The following is a 21,563-nucleotide window of genomic DNA, read 5'->3' on the forward strand; positions in this document are numbered from 1 at the left end:
CACAATGCTTTGCTATTAACTATGTGATATGAATAAATATTATATGCACTGTATGTAGACCTGATGGCAGCCTCACTAGTGAATTAGCCCCTAGGGTCTTGACCTAAACAAAGTCTTTATAGCATCCCATGTCCCCATTAGCCAATTAAAATACTTTCTTTGTCAAACATTGCATTCCTCCATTAAATTCCCCTATTAGAGTGGACTGAATGATTAGAAGCAACAGTTTAAACAGCAAATGCAACAATGATTGAAGGTTTAAAAGAACACTTAAAACAGAATATTTTTGTGGGATACATGTTTCCTCGGAGATACTTGCAGTTTCTCCTCCTTCTCAACAGCAGCCTTTAGTTTTTGCATCAGAAGTTTAATTTAAACTGTGAGATCTTGTTGAGGTCCGATCTGTGACAAAGGTACCCACAAGTCTGGTTCACAGGAATTCATCTGAACCTTTTTCTGGTTTCACACCCTTAAGAGTTATGCTGAGTTTTGGATTGAAACAAATTAAACTCATAAATCACAGCTGAAATTGACAAGTTTTACATGTTTGTTTGTTTGTTTGTTTTGTGAAGCTGTTATGTTTTGAGCTGTAATGTTTTGCAGAAACTCACATTGGCCCAAGTTGACTCAGACTTCAGCCCAAGCCCACCAGAAGGTTGGGTTAGCCTGGCCTGAGTTTCAAGCTTGTTAGGAAGAGGGTTGGTTACAAAGTTGTGTACAGCTGTTATCAGAGCTCTCCGTCATACCGTGTCCTGTCATCCATAACAGTAAACTGCAAACTCCTGATCATTCACATACCTTATCCAGTGTTGGAAGCATACCCTAGAGCAGGATAGAAATAATAAGTATGTAAAATTTGGGCCAATATCTCCCATGCTCTTTAATGAAGGAGATAGGAAGCGCTACCTTTACAGTATAAGCCTTCCTCACTGATGGAAGTGCTATCCAACACCAAGTAAGAGACTTGAATTTAGGATTCAAAACCACATTTTCCTGTTTTTTGCCTCTGCCTTCTGGAGACAAGTTTTCTGAATCCTCACAATTTATCAGTAGGACCTCCTTCAAGTTGAATGATAACCCAAGAGATCTTGCCTTTTTCAATTAGCTGAATTTAAATGTTTCCTTTTGATCATTTTCAGTGATGTGGTGAGTGTAGCCTGTGAGAAGAGGACTTTATCTGTATTTTCAGCTTGTGGTCGTCGCCTTCTCCCACCTATTATATTGCATTCGCCTATCTCCGCTTTACATTGCACAGGTTCCTACGTCATGGCTCTCACCACTATTGCTACGCTGTCTGTGTGGTGAGTACTAAATTATGCTGTCATGACTGCCAATAAGCATGGCTGAGTTTGAGTGGTTACCTTACTGCTTCCAGTTAATGACTTTGATTGGGGCTGATAAATGTTCTTTTTTCTAGTGGCTGGGTTGGCATGTGCCTGCTGATGCTCTGGTTCAAATCAGGTTCGCTTTCGATCGAGTCTTTTTTGTGGATGTTAAATTCAGCCCTGTGTAGAGGGCCCACCATGCAAGACATGAGTCCTGCCTGCTCTCTTTTGCAGGCTTAAGTGGAACTCTGCACAGGGGTGAATTTCACCCTAGAAAGTGGATGGTTTATCCTACTAAGGGTCATTTGTTTAAGCTGCCTTCTAGGACAGGGTGATTTTAGTCTGTGGAATTAAGGGAAAGAAGGAAACATAGAAATAATTAAAATCTTCATTTTTAGTAAATCGACATTGACGTTGGAAGAGTATTGTCTAACAGCTAGAGCAGGGATCGGCAACCTTTGGCACGCGGCCCATCAGGGAAATCTGCTGGCAGGCCGGGACGGTTTGTTTACCTGCAGCGTTCACAGGTTCGGCCGATTGCAGCTCCCACTGGCCGCGGTTCACCATTCCAGGCCAATGGGGGTGCAGGAAGCGGTGGCCAGCACATACCTTGTCCTGTAGGGGCCTGGAACGGCAAACTGCAGCCAGCTGGAGCTGTGATTGGCTGAACCTGCAGCTGCTGGAGGTAAACAAACTGTCCCGGCCAGCCAGCGGATTTCCCTGATGGGTCCTGTGCCAAAGGTTGCTGATCCCTGAGCTAGAGTATGGGCCTGGGAGTCAGAAGGCGTGGGTTCAGTTCCCAGCTCTGCTGTTGGCTCACTTTGTGGCCCTGGACAGTTCACTTAACCTCTCTCTGCGTTTGTTTACTTATCTGTAAAATGGGGCAAATAATTCATACCCATCTCACAGATGTATTGTGAGACTTAATGTTTGCAAACTATGATGAGATTCTCTAACAAAGGGCGATAGAAGTGCAAATAATTCTTCTTATAATCCTTTTTGGAAGCAGGGGTGCATACAGGTCTGCTTTGCTATTTTCTGCCTTGCTAAAATTGTGTTGTCAAAATAATTAAGAAAATATTAAATTACAAATTTTAATCAGGAACATTCTAGAAATTGATTTGTTATATGATTGACATATTCATTTCTTTTTAATGTATAGATCTCCCTCCTCCCTCCTCTTTTCTCTCCCTTCAGGGATGTTCATAAACAGTCAGTGGTTGTTAAAGACGAGTCTCTGCAAACAATATTAGCAGGTAATGAAAGGGCACATTTACCTGCCAAGCTTAGTCTTTCAGTCTTCCTGTAATATATTGAGCCGTTAACGAGTGTGCTAAAATTCTGCGTATCCCTGTAAAACAAAAATAAATAGGTTTTCTTCTGTCCGTAGTTGGGTGTTAAATGGAAATCACCAGATAATGTTTCATTACCTCAGAAACAATCAAGATAAAAATATAAGGAGATAGCAGACTATTAAAGATCCTGTAATTTGTTTTGTTTTTAAATGTGGAAATGCAGTGTGGTAGAGTTATCATGAAATACTTTCTAATCTGGTGTATAAATCCCATAACACTATTGCAGTCCCAAATGCATATCTTGCATATAATCAGATATTTTAAAATTTAATTGATCAGAAATTATCTGAATTTAACAAATCTGTTTTCTGCCCTTGCCAGTATCTGGCAAAAAAAATCAGCATTACAAGAAACACACTGGCCTCCTATCTGGATTTAATCTTAGTAGTATTAATCAAAGGCAGTTTGAGAAGTATTTGTATGTGTGTGTGGTATGAACCCAGCAGACTGCAGAAGTCTTCTCAGACAGACAGCCACAAGCCCTGGTCACTTGGTCCTGCACTCAAAACATGCTCCGTAGGACTGTAGAATCAGAACACATTGGAAGCAGGAGATAATGAATATCTGAGCATTACAGCATGTTTATCCACGCCTTCCCAAGCATAGTTTGTTAGGAGATTGGCATGGAGATACCTGTAAATTGAAAGGTTTATTTTTAAAGATGACAGAAAAATAACTGGGTGAATAGTCTGCCCTGAGATACTGCAAATATTTCCCTTTTAACCAACCCTTTATGTATATTGCAATTTCTCAAGATTATTTAATGATAGTTGCAAAGAAAGGACACATGTAATAGTACACAGAACTCAGTGCTAAGAGCCTTGGCTTCTAAGTCCAGCTCTGCTACTGACTTGCTTATGTGCATTCAGTGAGTTACTTCACCTCTTTGCCTCAGCTTCCCTGCCAGTAAAATGGGAGTAACACTAGTCACACCTGTTTCGGTAGGGCTCTTGTGAGGATTAATTAATGGTTGTATAGCACTTTAAATGTGTAGAGTTTTAAATGTTATGTAATGATTACTACGGAGGAAATCATGAGATCTGATTTAATCTGTAGGAAGTGATACATCTGTCTCTCAAATTTTGCTGACTCAGCATGGTATACCAGTAATGAGCCTGTCTGATGGAAAGGCATATTGTTTTAATCCTTCTCTTTCTACGTGGTAAGTTGCACATTCTTTCCTACCCTTTTTAAAGTTGGCTGTGATAACATGCCAGTTCTGATTTACTGCCCCTTAATTCTGTTCTCGAAAACTAACCCAAGCGGAAACACACTCCGGGCTTGTCTTCTACTTTGCTCCCCACATACTAGTACGTGGATGGCTGGGCCAGTCCCTTTCATGTTTTTATGATTCAGTATTGTTTAAAATAACCCTTGTAAATTAAAAGCTTAAACTGAAATTTATTTCCTTACCCTTTCCCCCCCCCCCACCTGTTACATATATACTCTGATTTGTTGTCCTAGGGTTGCTTGTAAACTGCCTGGAAGTTGACATGGATTTAAAATGGTTTGGTCATTCAGACATTCATGATTTCTGAATGTAAAAGATAATAGTCTTTGGAAAAAATTAGTCCAGAACAGCTGCCAGGAAACTTGAACGCTCTCTTATATTTAGACGGTAGTTTGTGTGTTTTAGATTATTATTTCTTTAAATAAATTGGAGGGAAAACACCCCAGAGAAAATCTCATTTTTACTGCCTGGCTCTAGTCCATGTCTGTCACAGCCTTGATATTATTCACAGTTATGGCTGACCCTGAACTTAAATCCTGCTGTCTTTTTCTCCACAACAATTAAACCATTGAAGAATGGAGGATGGAATCTGAATTTCCTGTCACTTTTCTGTTTGTGCCACATTGTCAGATTTATATAAAAGAATAGTCCCTTAGTCACCAGCTCAAATTAAACATGATTAAACAAGCAAGATTACTATTAGTATTTATGCCATTGTATATCTTAGTTGTCTGGTAAGCATACAAGTGGCATTCTTTTGAGCAACAAATTCCTCAGCCTGTCAAACCCCTGTAGATGATAGCCTTAATTAGGTGTAGGAGGTGGGAGTTGTAGCTGTCAACTCTCCCCTGTCAGTATGAAGGCGGCATCATATCTTCAGTGTAAGGGAACTGCCAGAATGGCTGATCAGCAGTCTGAGAGTAGGGTCTGATGTGTGGAGGGTCTTGGGGTAAAGTTAGTTTCATGATGAGAAAGTAATTATCTACGTTCCGTACAGCCTTGGTCCGACAGTGGATGTGAATTGTTGTTTTCAATATGCAACCTGTAAAATGTGCCGGTGGATTTTCTCTTATGCTTTTCAGAGCTCAAGCCAAATCCTGTTTAGGTTATGTGACTAATCCCATTGACTTCAATGGGACCGTTTGTGTAAATAAGGTGAGCGGGATTTGGCCCAAAGCCTTGTGCGTTGCACCAGTGTGTATCGTTAAATTTATTCATCTAAATTTGGGTTATTGCTGATTATGTATTGTATGATTTTTGAACCAACCTTTGTACTTTTGTATTATTTAAGCACTATACCCAGATGTAGAGACTCTTTTCTTAAACTATGTATTATATAATTTTAACATTAGCTTTAATAAATTTTTTATTGTCAAAATGCAAATCAAGTATAAAGCAGACTAGAACTGAGTCATCTGCCACCTGATGCACCATTCACTGTGTTGTAATATGTTCTTGTTTCCACCCCCCCAGGAATCTTGTCTCTGACAAACAGGACTCCTTAGCACAATGTGCAGACTACAGGAATAGTTTACCATCCCAAGAAGCCATGCTGTGTTCAGGACCCTTAGCCATAATACAGGGACGAACATCAAAGTATGCATTTAGGCATTTTATTTGTGTTCACTGATCAGCCCAGTGGTCTGTTTCTGCTTCATATACAGTCTAATTGCCCGGTGTTAATTTCTGTTGTGCTGTCTAGTTTCACTGTGACTGAATGCTTGAATTACTTAGTTATTTTCAGAAGTATCAGTGGGTTGGAGGGCTAATCTCTCAATCAGATTTGTGCAGAGAGTTTGTTTAAGCCTTACACTTTTGTAACCTTGTATCTGTTTAGCTCAGAGACTAGTTGGGTAGTAAGAAGGTGGCGGCACACTGTGCTTAATAATTCTACTTTTATAGTTCTTCCTTACCTGTTGGTGCAGTGTTTCTCATTTATGTTTATAGAATATCGCTTTGTTTATCTAAATTGGATTTCTTACATTTTGCATTGTGATTTTATAACTTACTTATTGGACCATCATCTCAAAAGTGGCTTGGTCTTCAAGCTTTGCCTTTGGTTTATTCAGTTATCCTTAGTTGGCTTATTCTGTAGAGTCTTTGAGAATTTTAGGGAAGATTGGATGGTTAATTAGTCATTTGCTGCATATTTTTAACTTCTGATCACACCACCAGGGAATAGCAAGAGCCAGTGGAAGTGTCCGTTGACAGCTCAGGGGCTCATCTTCACCTGCTACTCACATCCCTAATTTCTAATTTATATACTCTCTCATAGCCAACTTTGATTACATTTTACTAATTTTTTATGCCCACATGAGAGGGGCTGTAAGTAGGGTAATGGGACTTATTTTCCTTCTTTCCTTTAAAAAAAAAAAAAAAAAAAGTCAAGAAAATTAGGATTTAAAAATAGAAAGAATGGAAATAATAGTTTGGATTTATTTTGTAAAAAAGAAAATATCCAGATGAAAAATTAGTTAAGGTTTGTAAAGATGTTTTAGCTACTTCAAAAACTAACTTTATTAGAACATTGTAGTTAACTTAAAAAAAAAAAAAAAATTTCCAGCCTTTTACAAAGACCATTTATAGAACTAGCCTTCATTTAGTTTCCTGGCTTTCACACTCTTCTGGGTGAGGGTTCAGGAGTGTTCTAAAGGGTTATATAAACATACAAGAAGACAGCCCCTACCCTGGAGAGCTTACAATGTTAAAGACAAAAACCAGATGAAGAGAGGACGAAAGGGATGCAGCATATAAGCAAAGTGATCAGGATGATGATAGGAACTTACTGTGTTAGTTCCATTTTGTTCATTTTCTTATATATTTCATTTTATAATATAAATGAAACTATATAAACTGAGCTTTGCTGTGGTGGGGGGGTGCACACTCAGGATTGAAGTGGGCAAGAGGAAGGGGATATGGGAGTGGGGAGGAGAAAGGAGAGAGGTAAATGAGGAGGTGGTGGAGAACCCCAGTGGACAAGGGAAAGTGGGGTTGGGCACCTGAGAGGCTGCAGTAGTAGGACAGGGATGAGTGACCAGGGAGACGTGACCAATGACAATACAGTAAAATTCAGTTTCCAAGTTGAGTGAATGATGATTTCAGGAGGCTGTGGAAGCTCCTATCGGTTACTGCTCCCCATGTGGAAAGTCTAAGGGACTGGGGATCACTGAACCTAATGCCCTGGTGGGTCAGTCTGGGTCTGGTGCCAATGTAGACAGGTCCGAGGGTCTTTCCATCTGTTGGATGCAGAAGATTTATAGGCAGTGGCCTTTGGCAGTAGAGGTGCAAACTGGGAAAGCACCAAATACCCTAGATATGTGAAAGACTAGAAGAATGGCTTTTGCACTAGGGGAATTTTTTTCTAATTGGTCTCTGACTTTGTGCCATGTTTGGTTTATAGTTCAGGAAGGCAAGCTGCAAGACTGTTCTCCATGCCTCATTTAGTACAACAAGAAACAACACTGGCTTACCTGGAGAATCAGATAGCAGCGGCACTTATGTTACAATCCAGTCATGAATACCGCCATTGGCTCCTTATCTATGCACGGTACCTAGTTAATGAAGGTGAGCTATGATATGCAATGTTATTTCTTTGCAGCTCTGGTGGATGTTTCAGAACTCCCGTATTCTCATTATGTAGGTGACTGTTCTCAGTGTCCTTTTGTTTGGCACCTCTGTGGTTATTCAAATAACCAAAAAACTTCAGCGCATTTGCTTCCGAAGGTGGTCCATAGTGGAGGCTCTTTTGCTTGTATGTTAAATATAAATAGTGTATTGGGAGGAGAAGTGCCATCTCTGGATTTAAGTATAGAAATACACATTGCTTAATAGATGAATTATCCCCCAAGATCTATATACTGTCCCCGATAGCAGCTGCTGCTGGATGTTGCAATACCCTCATAAAGCATGTAATTTTTAATAATACACCATGAGGAAAATTTATTCCTGACTCAATTGGTGATCACATTTTGTCCTGCAGCAGAGGAATTACTAACCCTTCGTGACTTTTATCATGGCTAATATAGCTGCAGAAGTTCTACTCTTATTCATGTAAATGTCTAAACTTTAAACAAAAATTCTGCTAATCTATTTAATGTAATAGCCTGCAGCCGTGAGTTACATAGGTTAATTTCTGTTTATGCAAAGAAGGGGGTGGGGAATAACTTTCCATTTTGTTCATTTCCAATTTTTGAGTTTGTTTATCTTCTTTTTCTACATTGTTAAATAAGGATAACTAACTAGCCTTCTCTGTCCCTTTCAGAGTTTACAGCTCTCTAGCATATCTCCACTTGTCTGCTTTCCAAATTAAATGGTTCCCCTTATCTTAATTTCTCCTACATGGGACCTTCTCTTCACTCACAGAACCATTTTACATATGGGAGAACTGTGGCAGAGGTGAAGTGGCTCACTTAGAACCACATACTGAGTTACTGGCAGAATCAGAATCAAATTCAGGAGTTCTTGCCTCTCCGTCCCAAATTCAATGCACTAGATTACACTTCTCTAAATAAATGTGGTTCTCTCACTCCCTTCTTAACCAAGTTTAATATTTGATTCTTGATCTGTCCATAATGACACCTAGTTATTTTTCGAAGAAGTTAAAACTAATTCAGGACCTAACTGGCAAATTGAAAAATATGCAGTACATTAAACCTACTCTGAACATTCAGTTTTGCTATCAGTGTTTTATACCACTGCACTGTTCACCCAACTTCCAGATTAATAAATGCTGAAAGATGTAGATCATTGTATTAATACTATATATTCCTACATAGATTCCTAATTCCTTACCATTTTTTAAACTCTACTATAAGACTTTACCTCTCATCCTGTGATTACCAAATCACCTTAAGTACACTTGCAAAAGGTTTTTTTTTTTAATTGGGCCTTTTTGTTACTTTCTGATGTAAAGTTATCTTGAAAAGTTTTTGTGTGTGTTTTTTAAAGGTGTTCATCTTGGTTTTTTATCTGATAAATATAAAGAATTTCAAGTCTGGTCTTTTTTAGTTTTGCTGAAGGATCTTTAGTGAGGATCTGGAAGCATGATTATTGCAAACACTCTCACCTTAATACAACAGGCAGGGATGTTGAGTCTTTATCAAAGACATCCTTTTTCCAAGCTGTTTTTAGGTATTGGCATTAAATATGTGTTGTTTAAAAAAAAAAAAAAAGTTTTAAAAAGTCTTACTAAACATTTAATTCTCCTCTCAATTACTCAACTTTCAGTCTGACTTTTTTGTGGTGTCATCATTTCAAGAGTTACTGGAGTCTACCAGGGCAGCCAAGACATGTATAACATAAAAAACAAGCTGATGTTTTTTGGGGCGGGGCAGGTTCGGAAAGAAGGGGTGTCTTTCAGGTTGTATTTATAATAAAAAAATGTGATAGTCATTCCATTGTTTTTCCTTTGTAGATCACTTTTAACAGCCTTTTTATGGAGAACTGTAGATAAAACTTTTTGGAAGTTCTAGAATAAATCCACCAGCCTGTCTTTATTTACTATTTTAATGTTTCAAATAATTCTTATTGGTTAGGGAGGAATAATTTACCTTTACAGAAATCATATTGGTTTGTCCTTATGTTGTTCTTGTCTAGATACTTGTAACTCTGTCTTAAATTATATGTCATTTATATTGTGTAGTGGGTATAATTTCATGTTTATGAATGTTTTATTTCTGGTAATTCTCAGGGTTTGAATATCGCCTGCGAGAATTATGCAAGGATTTATTGGGTCCAGTCCATTACTCAGCTGGAAGTCAGTGGGAATCAACAGTAGTGGTAAGTGCTGGTTTTGTTTTTAAATAAAGTAGGGGAGACATTTCTTTAGTGTATAAACTAGACAGTTTTAATTTAAATTACTGAATAGACTTTACATTTCCTCTCATAGTTTCTTTTGGTAACATTTAAAAGAACACCTCCAAAATTTGATCTACCCTTAAAAGTGTCACCTGATAGGTAATTTCCAGCTTTTATTTTAAAAGTTCACTGCTAGGGCTTTCATTGTTTTGGGGTTCCATGGTTTTTGTTTTTTTGTTTGTTTGTTTTTTTAAAAAGAGTTTTCACTTAACTTAAATACTGTTTCTAAAGCTGTGCCAGCATGGTGCTGATTCACAAGGAAGTAAGTAAATTGTATGAGCCAAGCCTTGTCCAACCACTGTTTCTTAAGGAAGAAGATATGTCTGCTTACTTTGTGTAACTTTTTTTTAACTGTTGGGAAGGCTGATAGCCCTTTAGCCTCAAGTATATTTCAAATTGAGTAGCAAGCAAGCAATCTCCAAAGACTTTAATCACTGTGGAACCCCTTCCATTCTATACTTAATCCACCCTTTCCATTACCTAAATAGTAACCTCCTTTATTCTCTCTGGCACTGTATACAAACACTTAACGATTCCATTATCTCCACTGAAGCTGTCTAACATACCTAATAGATGGAACAGGTTGCACCTTCAGTGCTCTCCATTCACCAGGCATGTACCTTTGAAAGGGCTGATATGCCAAAGAAACATGTGCCCTTCAAAGAACACTTCCACATTCTATCACCACATGGAAGCAGCAACAAGAACATTTAATATGAACTCCTAAAGACGTCATTATTATTATTACTGTTGAAATCTAAATAACAGGAGGTGACACCAAATAAACAGCTCTCTAAGATAAAGAGAGACCACACTAATCTTAAGTGAATCCTGTATCAAATGCCTGCATTAATGATATAAAATAAATTTGAGGATTTTTGACGTTTTTGTGCAGGGTTTACGAAAGAGAGAGCTACTGAAAGAATTGCTTCCTGTCATCGGACAGAACCTCCGTTTCCAGAGGCTTTTCACAGAATATCAAGAGCAGCTAGACATCTTGAGAGACAAATAATATTTCCCCAGATTTCCCTGAAGGGCCTGGTCTAAGGGAAACTGCTGAACAGCATTAACCAGAGACAGAAGAGGAGAGAGCCCGGCCAGAATGGGACACTCCTGAAAGGGGCAGTACCAGAATGGCCCCACATCTTTCATGAGTGATAAGCTTTTATTTCTAAAGAAGCTCACAAAGGCAAATGTGAAAATGAGTGGAGGAGCTGGACCTGTTTTCCAAGTGGAATTTGAACATCAAAGCTGTGGCCTGTGTTCCTACAGAAGGTTGTGGATCTGTACTTCAGGGGGGTCCTTTTGGGTCTGGATCTCATTGTGATGTCAAGGAGACTAGCTGAGAACAGTTTGGGGATTTTTTTGGATGTCCTGTGAAAAGCACAGTACTTCAGAGTACACTGAGCAGCGTATTAACCCTGTTCAGGGTTTTTTGCCTGAGGATTGATTGAGGCTCAACACTATATTGAATGAGATGAATGAGCCATATAAAATAAATTTCATAAAATATTAAGGTATTATGCAGCCAATAGACTCAAACCTGTGAATATAATTATAAGAGGCTGTTCTAACACAAGGACTATTTTTGTACTAGAATTTGCTAACTTGTAATATGGAATTTTATTTGGCCAATAATCAGGATTTCCCTACAAGTAGCCTTGTAGGAAATTTAACTCTAATTATGACAGCTATGTTGCTGAATAATTGTACCAAAATTAACCCGTCATCATCTGGTTTTTAATTTTTAACTGTTTGTAAAGGAGAGATTTTTGGGGGTGGGGGGAATCAAAGAGGGTGGCTCTTTTTGTATGTACAAAAATAAATGAACACTGCATTGGATTAAAAAAAAGATGGCCTTGCTCTGGATATTCATGTCTTCTTGTAGCAGCATTAAACAGTAATACAGGTTGAATCATGTTAAACATGTATAGAAATCAATATTGAACGAATGTTATCTGGGTGATCTTTTCTCTCCAAGTGCCAGAGTCGTACATCTTACCACTGATTTTACTGTAGTGATCTAGAACCTTGTTTTTGTAACTACTACAACTTCAGGTAGTGTCCCTATGGGTACTCTACCCGAGGTGTGCATGTGCACCTTCAATCGGAAGATTTCAGTGGCAATACCTGTTCGTCTTGTGCATGCGCCATGTGCATCCTTGTGTCCCGTACCAAGGATATATGGGCAAGATACTACCGATTCTAAGCACTTGAGTGAGTCCAGCCTTCGGTACCTTACACCTCTATGGCTGGGACTCACCAGGACACTGTGTTGGCTCACCCAATACTGCAAGAGTTCAGGTTCTCAAAGGTACTCCTGCTTATTTCCGAGGCGGCTGAGTCTCCTCTGAGTTCAAGACTTCTTCTGGTACCACACCCAATTTTATCCCTACTATTTCACCATTCTCCAGGACCACTTGCCTCCCCAGTACTCAACACCTTCTAAAAGATGGCTGATTACTCCTCCATCCCCCAACTCCACCAGACTATGAAAGGGAGTTCTTCAGACTCCCAGATTTCTATGCAGGGTTCTGCTGACTGCCTACCTACATTTGTTTAGCCAGAACCTGGACTGTTTAGGAACACTTCCAGGTTTCTACCATCAAAGACCGCCAAATATCCACCTGGTACAACTAACCTTGGATGCGCCCACCATTCCCATATGGTCCTCCCTAGTGGGCATACTGGGATCCCTGGGCTATTTACCAGCAACTGGTTTCTGAAGTGCACACCGCTCATGTAGATCTCAGGGAACATTCTTCAGCTCCTTCTGTTTCTCATAAACAATCTCCAATGAGGATACATTTGAGGACCAAGAAAGGAGAGCTGACGAGGAGGCTGCTCCACATTCTAATATTTCTTCTTCTTCCCCAGTTGAAGTTGTCATCCCCTTCGCCATCTCATGATGATTTCAAATACACCTTTACCCCAATATAACGTGACCTGTTATAACACAAATTTGGATATAATGCGGTAAAGCAGTGCTCCGGGGGAGCGGGGCTGCGCACTCTGGTGGATCAAAGCAAGTTCAATATAATGTGGTCTAACCTATAACGCAGTAAGATTTTTTGGCTCCTGAGGACAGCGTTATATCGAGGTAGAGGTGTAATTTCAAGATCTGATGAAGATGGCAGCAGACACCCTTCAGATCTCATTAGAAGAATTGCAGGAGATGCAGCACAAATGGCTCGACATCTTCTATGCACCATCGTCAGCCCTGGTAGCCCTCTCTCTAAATAAAGCACTATTAGAATCTGCTAAGTCTATCTGGCAGACTCCTGCTACTGCACCCCCTGTTGGCTAAAAGCCCATTGGAAAAGTATTGTCCCAGCTAGGGGCTTGAGTTTTTATTTTCCCACCCCACATCGAATTCTTTAGTCGTGGATGCAGTGAATGAACATCATAGACAACACCATTCAAAGACTACATCTAATGACAAGGAGCACAAACTCTTGAACCTTACTTTTCTGCTACTCTGCAATTCCAATTGCTAATAATCAGGTGATTCTGGCAAAATATAATCACATTAATTATACAAAGTTTACCTCATTTATTGAATATCTGCTACAAGGGCACAAAGAACAGTTTCAAGCCATCATTGCATAAGAGCAGCTCTTGGCTAGAACAATGCTGCAAGCTTCTCCATGTGTGGCTGATATGGCAGCTCATTCCAGTGTTATAGTTATAGTAATGCACAGGGCATCATGACTTCACTCCTCATGATTTGCCTCTGATGTCCAGAACTTCCCTTTTCATGATCCAAAGTTATTCAGTGACAGCACGCATAATGACAAACAAAAGGGACAATGTGAACTATATAAATTGGCAAAGAGGAGCGAGACCCCCTTCCCTCTCTGCTAAGGCCGTGAAATTTTGGAACTCATGCATAGGCCTCGATGTCCTGATCTTGGCAGTCTACCTACCCGGTCTCCAAAACACCATAGCCAACAATTTTAGCAGGCACTTCACTCAGGATTACGAGTGGGAACTAGACAAATCTTTAGATATTTCTTACCTGGGGATTTCTGAAAACAGATCTTTTCACCACCATGGCTGATCAGAAGTCTGAGCAGTTCTGTTCAAGGGGAGGCTTGGGTCACCTCTCTCTGGGGATGCCTTTTTTCTTCTTCAAGGCGAAGAATCTCCTAGATGCATTTCCGTTGCTGCCACTGATCCTCAGGGTCCTAAACAGAATCAGTCAGGACAAAGCCACAGTCATCTTGATTGGATCAACCTGGCTGAGACAGATGGTTTCCTTACCTTCTTCTGACCAACCATTGATCTTCTGCTGATGCCTAGTCTTTTCTCACACCGGACTCAGGAAATGTCCTTTAACCCACCCTGAACCTGCTGCAGCTCAAGGCCTAGTAGCTAGATGGTTCTCAGAGTAAGAACTGTCTTGGTACACAGAGATCCAGGAGGTTCTGCTGAACAGTAGAAAAGATTCTACCAGAAAGACTTATCTTCAGGAATGGAAAAGGTTTTTCCACTGTTGTGCTCATTGTAGTTTGTCTCCTATTGATGCTCCCATCTCTGAGCTGTTAGGATACTTATTAACTCTAAAGAAAGGAGGACTTGTCTTTGAGTTCCATTAAAGTTCAACTAGCTAGTATTACAGTATTCCATTCTCCAGCACAAAGCTTCTTGGTATTTACTCACCCTGCAATGTTAAGATTTACAAATGGTTTATTGAACCTCTTCCATAATGTTAGACACCCTACTCCCTCCTGGGACTTAAATTTAGTTCTCAATACTTTGACAAAGCCACCCTTTGAGCCGTTAGCAATTTGCCCACTTCTGAATCTTTCCATGAAAACCCCATTCCTAGTGGCTAGTATCTCTGCCGGAAGGGTTGGAGGACTCGACATATTTCAGCGTTGAGTCTGTGTTCACAATGGCCTCTTAATGAGTGTTCTCTCTCAACAGGATCTAAGTTTTAGTTATAAATAAACCTGCACAGAAGAGGAAAAAAGTAAAATTTGTGTTCTCTGGGTTCTTTATTATTTTATAAAGATAATCTGAAAGGCTTAAAGTGTTTTACAAAAGAGTTCTCTCCTGTTGGTTTCTTACATTACAAAATATTCAGATTTTGTCTACTTCGTTTTTCTTGGAAGTCTGTGGATGACTGGAGCACTAGTAGGATTATGATCTCAGATTCCAAGCAAGTGAAATCTGATTAAATCAGAGGAAAGTGATTTTTAATTTTGATGGTTTGGTCCTTTTTTGGGGGGTGAGGGGAGAAAATATTTATATTCAACACCATCTATTTGAGGTAAAAAAAATTATTGCTCCATTTCTCTGAGTCCTCTAAAGCAGTGGTTCTCAACTAGGGGTACGTGTACCCCCAGATGTACACACAGAGGTCTTTCAGGGGGTACATCAACTCGTCTAGATATTGGCCTAGTTTTACAACAGGCTACATAAAAAGCACTAGTGAAATCAGTACAAACTAAAATTTCATACAGACAATGACTTGTTTATACTGCTCTATATACTGTACACTGAAATGTAAGTGCAATATTTATATTATAATTATGTGGTAAAAATGAGAAAGTAAGCCATTTTTCAGTAATAGTGTGCTGATTTTGTAAGCAAGTAGTTTTTAAGTGAGGTGAAACTTGGGGATATGCAAGACAGATCAGAGCCCTGAAAGGGGCACAGTAGTCTGGAAAGGTTGAGAGCCACTGCTCTAAAGGAGGAGGTGTCCAGCAAAATCAGGGAATAGTAGATTTGACATTCCTGACGTTTTTATGCTTAAAAAAGATCAAGCGGGGAAGGGTGGAGAATAAAATCCTTCAGGCCTGGTTTATACATGATATACAATCAAAATGGGGTAAAACCATTTTTCCCTTTGTAGGTTTCCTTTAAAAGCAATTCTGGAACCACTTTTTGAACCACTGCTACTGTGCTTGTAAGATTGGTCACTGAGCTCTTAATATTTAGTGGCCATAATTCTGGCCTGAAGAGCAGGAAGTGGGTGGCTTTCTGCAAATCTGATCTAACATTCAGGTTTTTTTCTAAAATGCTTGTTGCATTTTCCCATGGATTCAATCTCAAATACCAGTTCCAATTCTCAGTCTTGATTTCTCCCTCTGCAGCTATTGTGTGTGAGGAAGGAGAGGTGTGTACTGTTCCATACTCCTTCAAATAGTTTGTTTATTTTCAGATCTTTTTTAAATTTTATTTTTTGACTGTGCACTTTTGGAAACTCTGAAGGCCGCTATATGCCTAGTGAGAACTGCCATTCACAGATCTAGCTGATTACTTGGGGAAATTTCCTTGCCTGGAATCATAATCACAAACTTCAATGAAAAAGGTGGGTTTGCAGATTAACATCAATACCGAACAAACATGCAGGTAACTGTATATCTTCTATAGAAAGTCACTGATGTAAGAACTACAAGGTAAAAATACATTGAAATGGGAAATTTCCTTCTGTCTGTTTTTGCACCTTTTGGAAATCTCTCTGATCTCTGCAGGCATTCTTTTGCCTTAGTAGTTGTGGCTACTGGCTATTAGCCCAGCAGCCATGAGAGTAGCTTTTTGTGCAAAATAACAACTTGGATTTGTGTGGAAATCAGTAAAGAAAGTAATAAATGTCTTAATAGAACTAACCCGAAAAATTAAATGGCTAACACACAGCTAGCTTTTTTTTTTTTTGCGCTCAGCGCGCGCGCGCGAGGCGCGCGCGCGCAGAGGCAGGGGGCAGCGACCTCCATGACTGCAGCAGGAGACCGCTGGTCGCTGGGCTCGCTGGCCCGCTCGGCAGCGCGCGGGCGGCTCGCGCGCGCTCCGCCGCGGCTGCGCCTGCCGCGCCTGCGCCTGGGAGGTCCAGCCCGCAGAGCCAGCGCCCCCGCCCGCGCATGCATGCCTGCCGCCTGCAGCCTGCCCGGCAGCAGGGGGCGCGCCCTGATGTTTGCGCTAGGCACCAGCTTGTTTTGCTGGTGCCTAGAGCCGCCCCTGCTAACACATGAGCAGATAGGAGAAAATTAATCTACCTTAAGGTATGCAGTGGCGGGGGTCTAGGTTGGATATTAGGAAAAACTATTTCACTAGGAGAGAGGTGAAGCACTGGAATGGGTTACCTAGGGAGGTGGTGGAATTTCCTTCCTTAGAGGTTTTTAAGGTCAGGCTTGACAAAGCCCTGGCTGAGATGATTTAGTTGGGGTTGGTCCTGCTTTGAGCAGGGGGTTGGACTAGATGACCTCCTGAGGTCCCTTCCAACCCTGATATTCTGTGATTCTGTCTGTGCCTAATGCTCATTCATGGGAATTTAGTGTAGGAATCAAGACAATGGTCTTCAAAGTGGAAAAATCTGAACAGGGTCAATGTTGTGGCAGCATATGAAACAATCTGGAAACAGGAAATTTAAAGGCTATATGTTTGTCAAAACCAAACCTGGATCTATACAGCTTTAGAATTTTGAGGTGTTTAAGATCCAGAACTTTATCTGTTAGCTTAGGCCTGTCTATGCTAAAGGTCTTACTCAGTACTGAAGGTGAACCTCCCATGTAGGGCACGTTTACTGCTGAGCCCAGCATCTGCGGTCTTTATAAATTCTTGAGACATAGCTTGAGAGACTGTCAAGTAGTTTGGGACCAAAACTAATCAAGTTTTTATATGTTTTAAGGCCTGTTTTCTGGGGTTTATCATCTTCAATACATAAATAGCTTTTATGAATCCATTATTTGGTTGAAAATGGGGGAAAAAATACCCGCACAGCTATGTAGGACCTAATGTATTCAATACACTGAGCATATGTTAATTGAAAACAATCCCGAGAGCTATGCTCACCCTGGCTACCAATGAGGAAATAACTGAATTGGATCCGCGGGAGAAGAAAATTAGAGGAAGTAATTCAATGTTAAGAGTTCTAAGAGGGTGTCAGATAATGCAGAGTAAAAATTAAACTAATTTTTAAGAGTGCCTCTGTGTCCTTTTAATTTACTAGATCATAATTTTGTATTGTTAGTCAACCACTGATCAGGGATTGTCTGAAATTTGCTGTCATTTTTGTTAAATTTTAATTCTCAAACTACAAATTGTTTATGTACAAAAATTTCAAACATTTTCATTTTTAGATTCAAAAGATTTTTTTGGAAATCAAGAAATTGTTTTTAACCCTGAATGTAACTACAGAAGTACAATAAATGTGATAAAGGTGATATGAGCACTAGTAATCTATATGCTGTAGAAGTGGGCTGGCAAATGACTGCGGCCAACTTGTAAAAAGTACAGATTGACTTCATTCTGAACTAGACTATAGGAGCTGAGCTGGAAACAATGATGTTTCCTTTAAACAAGTAGAAGTCTCCTATCTTTCAATACTGCTGTAATATAAGGAAATTTGTGACAAAGTTCTGAGCATTTCTTAATACTAAAATGTAAGAAAACTTGTCTGAAAACAATCAAAGATCACACATTCAATTCATGGTAAATCACTAAATTACAGAGCACAAACACTTTAATATTTAATTCAGTAACAAGCTACCATAATTATGCAAGAATGGATTGATTAGATAGAGGAAAACCACAGAACTGGATTAAGGAGACCAGAGATCTGTTCCTGGCTCCTCAACAAACTTCCTGTGAGGTTTTAGTTAGGTCACTAGCCTCTGGGCCTCATTTCCTCATGGGTAAAAAGAACAATACTTACATGATCTTCTTCACAGGTGTCCAGATAAAATAAATGTATGAATGTTTTTGAAATACATTGGAGATGCTCTCCTCTAATTTTAGGTATTTCTAAGGCAACACAGGTTGGTATCTAAATGCCTATTTAATCTTGGCAAGAAGGCAAAGTATTATAGCAATGATGTGGATTTTGGTGGGTAAATATCCTGTAAGTATGTTTAATTGTATGTTGTTGTGAGTTGCAGTGGGTTGTACATATAGACTAACATGTACAAGTTAGGCTTTCACCACATGATACTTACCCAATAATTAAATAGCTACTAAGAAAATGATGAGGAATTGTGAAACTCAATATTTTATTGAAAGATGTTAATCTGGCATTCAAGTCTTTCCTCATTAGTGCATATTTAGTAATTAATTTATTGCATTTCCTTTAGAATATGTAGATTTGGATGCAAGGAAGTAACTTGATCACAACTAACTAGCATTTTAAATCAGTCCTATGAATGTAAAAAACTATTAGAGAGAGAGATTTCCTGTATCACAAACCAGCTATAAGAGATGACACAAAATTCTTTAGAAAACTCACCCTATAAGTGAATCTGTCCAACTATTATAAGTACATGCTGCAGCTGGAGGACCTAAGGCACAGCACAAACTTCAGTATGTTATGTGGGATTTGGTGGAATATATGTCAGCACTTTAGGCTTGCTAACTGTCTAATCCAGGGGTCGGCAACCTTTCAGAACTGGTGTGACGAGTCTTCATTTATTCACACTCAGTGAAGGTTTTGCGTGCCAGTAACACATTTTAATGTTTTTAGAAGGTCTCTTTCTATAATATATAACTAAACTATTGTTGTATATAAAGTAAATAAGGGTTTTTAAATGTTTAAGAAGCTTCATTTAAAATGAAATTAATATGCAGAGCCCCCCCAGACCGGTGGCCAGGACCCAGGCAGTGTGAGTGCCACTGAAAATCAGCTCGTGTGCCGCAGCTTGCCTACCCCTGGTCTAATCACATAAATGCAAAACCCTTGCCTGGCCCCCTGCCCTTCTCCGAGGCAGTGCCCTACTCACTCCATTCCCCCCGCTCCCCAGCGTTCGCTTTCCCCCACCTTCACTCACTTTCACCAGGCTGGGGCAGAGGTTTGGAGTGTGGCAGGGGGGTCTGGGCTGAGCCTGGGGTAGGGGCTGAGCCACAGGAAGGGGTGCAGAGTGCAAGCTCTGGGAGGGAGTTTGGGTGCAGGAGGGGGCTGGGGGCAGGGGTTGGGGTGCAGAGTGCAGGCTTTGGGACGGGGCTCAGGGTTGGGGTGTGGGCTCTGGCTGGGCGGTACTTACCTTGGGTGGCCCCGGTTGGCTGTACAGCAGGGCACCCAAAGTAAGTGGGACCAGGGGGGGCTCTGTGCTGCATCTAGAAGCGGCTGGTGCCATCCTGCAGCTCCTGGAGAGGGGGCCAGGGGCCTCTGCACTGTTACCCCGCCTGCAGGCACAGGCACTGCCCCCACAGCTCCCATGATTGGCCGCAGTTCCTGGCCAACGGGAGCTGCGGATTGGTGCTCAGTGCATAGGCAGTGCACAGAGACCCCTGTCCCCAGGAGGGGCCAAAGGGTGTGCCAGTTGCTTCCAGGAGTGGCAGGGAGCCTGCCTTAGCCCCGCTGCTCAGCCAGACTTTTAGCAGTCTAAAATCTCCCGGGGTTGGCTTCAGTAGCCTCGGGGAGATAGAGCCCAATTCTGGGAGACTCCCTGTGCAACCAGGAGGGTTCACAACCCTACAGCACCTACATACTAGGGTGACAGCCATGTTAGAAATGCAAATCACATAACTGCAAAATCAAAATGGAAAGCAGTTTATAGACTAACTTTTGGGAGTGAGAGGAGGAGCGTCTGCTTGACTCTGAAGATAAATACTGAAAACTGGATTCTAGTCTACATTACTTTGAGTCAGGCTGGGCTTGGAATAGCTGTTATGGATTCTATAATTAGCATATTTTAAAAGTATCCTTCACTTTTGAAGTAATGATTGTGGAATAGTGAAAAACTGACCAGAGTTTGAGCTGCAATGGGAAAGCTTTGCTACGATGAAGGCAAACAAAGAAAACAGGAGACGGGGTTATGATCTGAGTGAGGTGTCTGTTGGCCAACATAAGCGTTGTTTTGTTTGTGAAAGCAGGTTTTAATGTTCCACTAATCTCCTTATCCCCTACCCCGAAGACCCATAAAGCAAACCTCATTTTAGGACAAGCTGCTAAAGAGTATGACACCCGGGGGGAGGGGAAGGCTAGGCCAACCTCCAGCTGTAGAGTTGACCCCAGTTTGGCTATTTCTACTTATTGCCTAACTTTCAAAGAAAACGCCATCCAGCACTAAGCTCCTGTAGGCGGAGCTTAATGCCGGACGGTGGTTTTAGCTTCGGGGGAGTGGTGTATAGCTGGTGCGCGAGGTGGGTGTGGCTTACGGTGGGAAATTAGATTCAGCTTTAAAACATGGAGAGAGTAAATTCTCTCTCCTCTTAGCATTTTCTCTTCAATCTCCACACACGGTTTTGCGTTCTGCCAACACATTCATTGTTCTCTCCTGTTTGTTATGCTGTCCTTGGTTCGTTATTACAGTTACTGTAGGGAGCTCTCTCTACCTTTCATAACAGCAACGGTTTAACATGCATCCGACAAAGCTCATGCTCCCAAACGTCTGTTAGTCTATAAGGTGCCACAAGACTCTTTGCTGCTTTTACAGATCCAGGCAAACACGGCTCCCCCTCTGATACTTGGTTTAACAGTTGCTATATTAATAGGATCGACAGCTGGACAGAAGAGGTTTGTGTTTTCTAGAAACATCCCCCCCCGCCCCCCCTTCCTTCACTCCATTGCCCAGCGGTTTGGAAACTACACCAGGCTCTTTCCTCTCCCCGGTTACTGTCTGTCTCGCGGAGCGGGGCTGCTTCTCCAGCCTGCAGGAGAGATTTCAGACCTAGGTCACAGCGGGTGATGCTCAGCGGTGAGTATCTGCACTGCCTGGCTCCTAGCTCCGGTCCCTTGCGCACCGCAGCCCAGGTGCCCCTTCTCCCAGCACCGCAGACTCGCGGTGCCAGGACACGGAACTCTCCCCAACAGCCAGGGGAGGGGGTAGAAGGAGCGGCCGGAACGGTACGTGAGGCGCC

General features: G+C 41.0%; 1 protein-coding gene and 1 long non-coding RNA gene across 4 annotated transcripts in view; one reads left to right on the top strand and one right to left on the bottom strand.

Moving 5' to 3' along the window:
* LOC120385874 (protein HIRA) overlaps positions 1-11,619 on the top strand; it is a 59,591-nt gene extending 47,972 nt beyond the window's left edge. For all 3 annotated transcript variants that reach the window (XM_039504384.1, XM_039504386.1, XM_039504385.1), the window contains 7 exons: positions 1,140-1,301; positions 2,523-2,581; positions 3,737-3,842; positions 5,385-5,507; positions 7,312-7,475; positions 9,601-9,689; positions 10,663-11,619. In XM_039504384.1, the coding sequence (XP_039360318.1) occupies positions 1,140-1,301; positions 2,523-2,581; positions 3,737-3,842; positions 5,385-5,507; positions 7,312-7,475; positions 9,601-9,689; positions 10,663-10,779 (820 nt within the window). In that variant the 3' untranslated portion in view covers positions 10,780-11,619. The remainder of the gene's footprint in view (positions 1-1,139; positions 1,302-2,522; positions 2,582-3,736; positions 3,843-5,384; positions 5,508-7,311; positions 7,476-9,600; positions 9,690-10,662) is intronic.
* On the bottom strand, positions 297-21,511 carry LOC120385879. Its single transcript, XR_005589397.1, has 4 exons — positions 21,374-21,511; positions 13,786-13,954; positions 2,603-2,676; positions 297-822 (listed from the first exon to the last, which is right to left on the bottom strand). It is a non-coding gene; the product is annotated as an uncharacterized LOC120385879 (long non-coding RNA).
* Positions 21,512-21,563: the final 52 nt, after the last annotated feature.

Source organism: Mauremys reevesii, linkage group 18 (assembly GCF_016161935.1).
Source record: "Mauremys reevesii isolate NIE-2019 linkage group 18, ASM1616193v1, whole genome shotgun sequence".
In the NCBI taxonomy this organism is placed as follows: domain Eukaryota; kingdom Metazoa; phylum Chordata; order Testudines; family Geoemydidae; genus Mauremys; species Mauremys reevesii.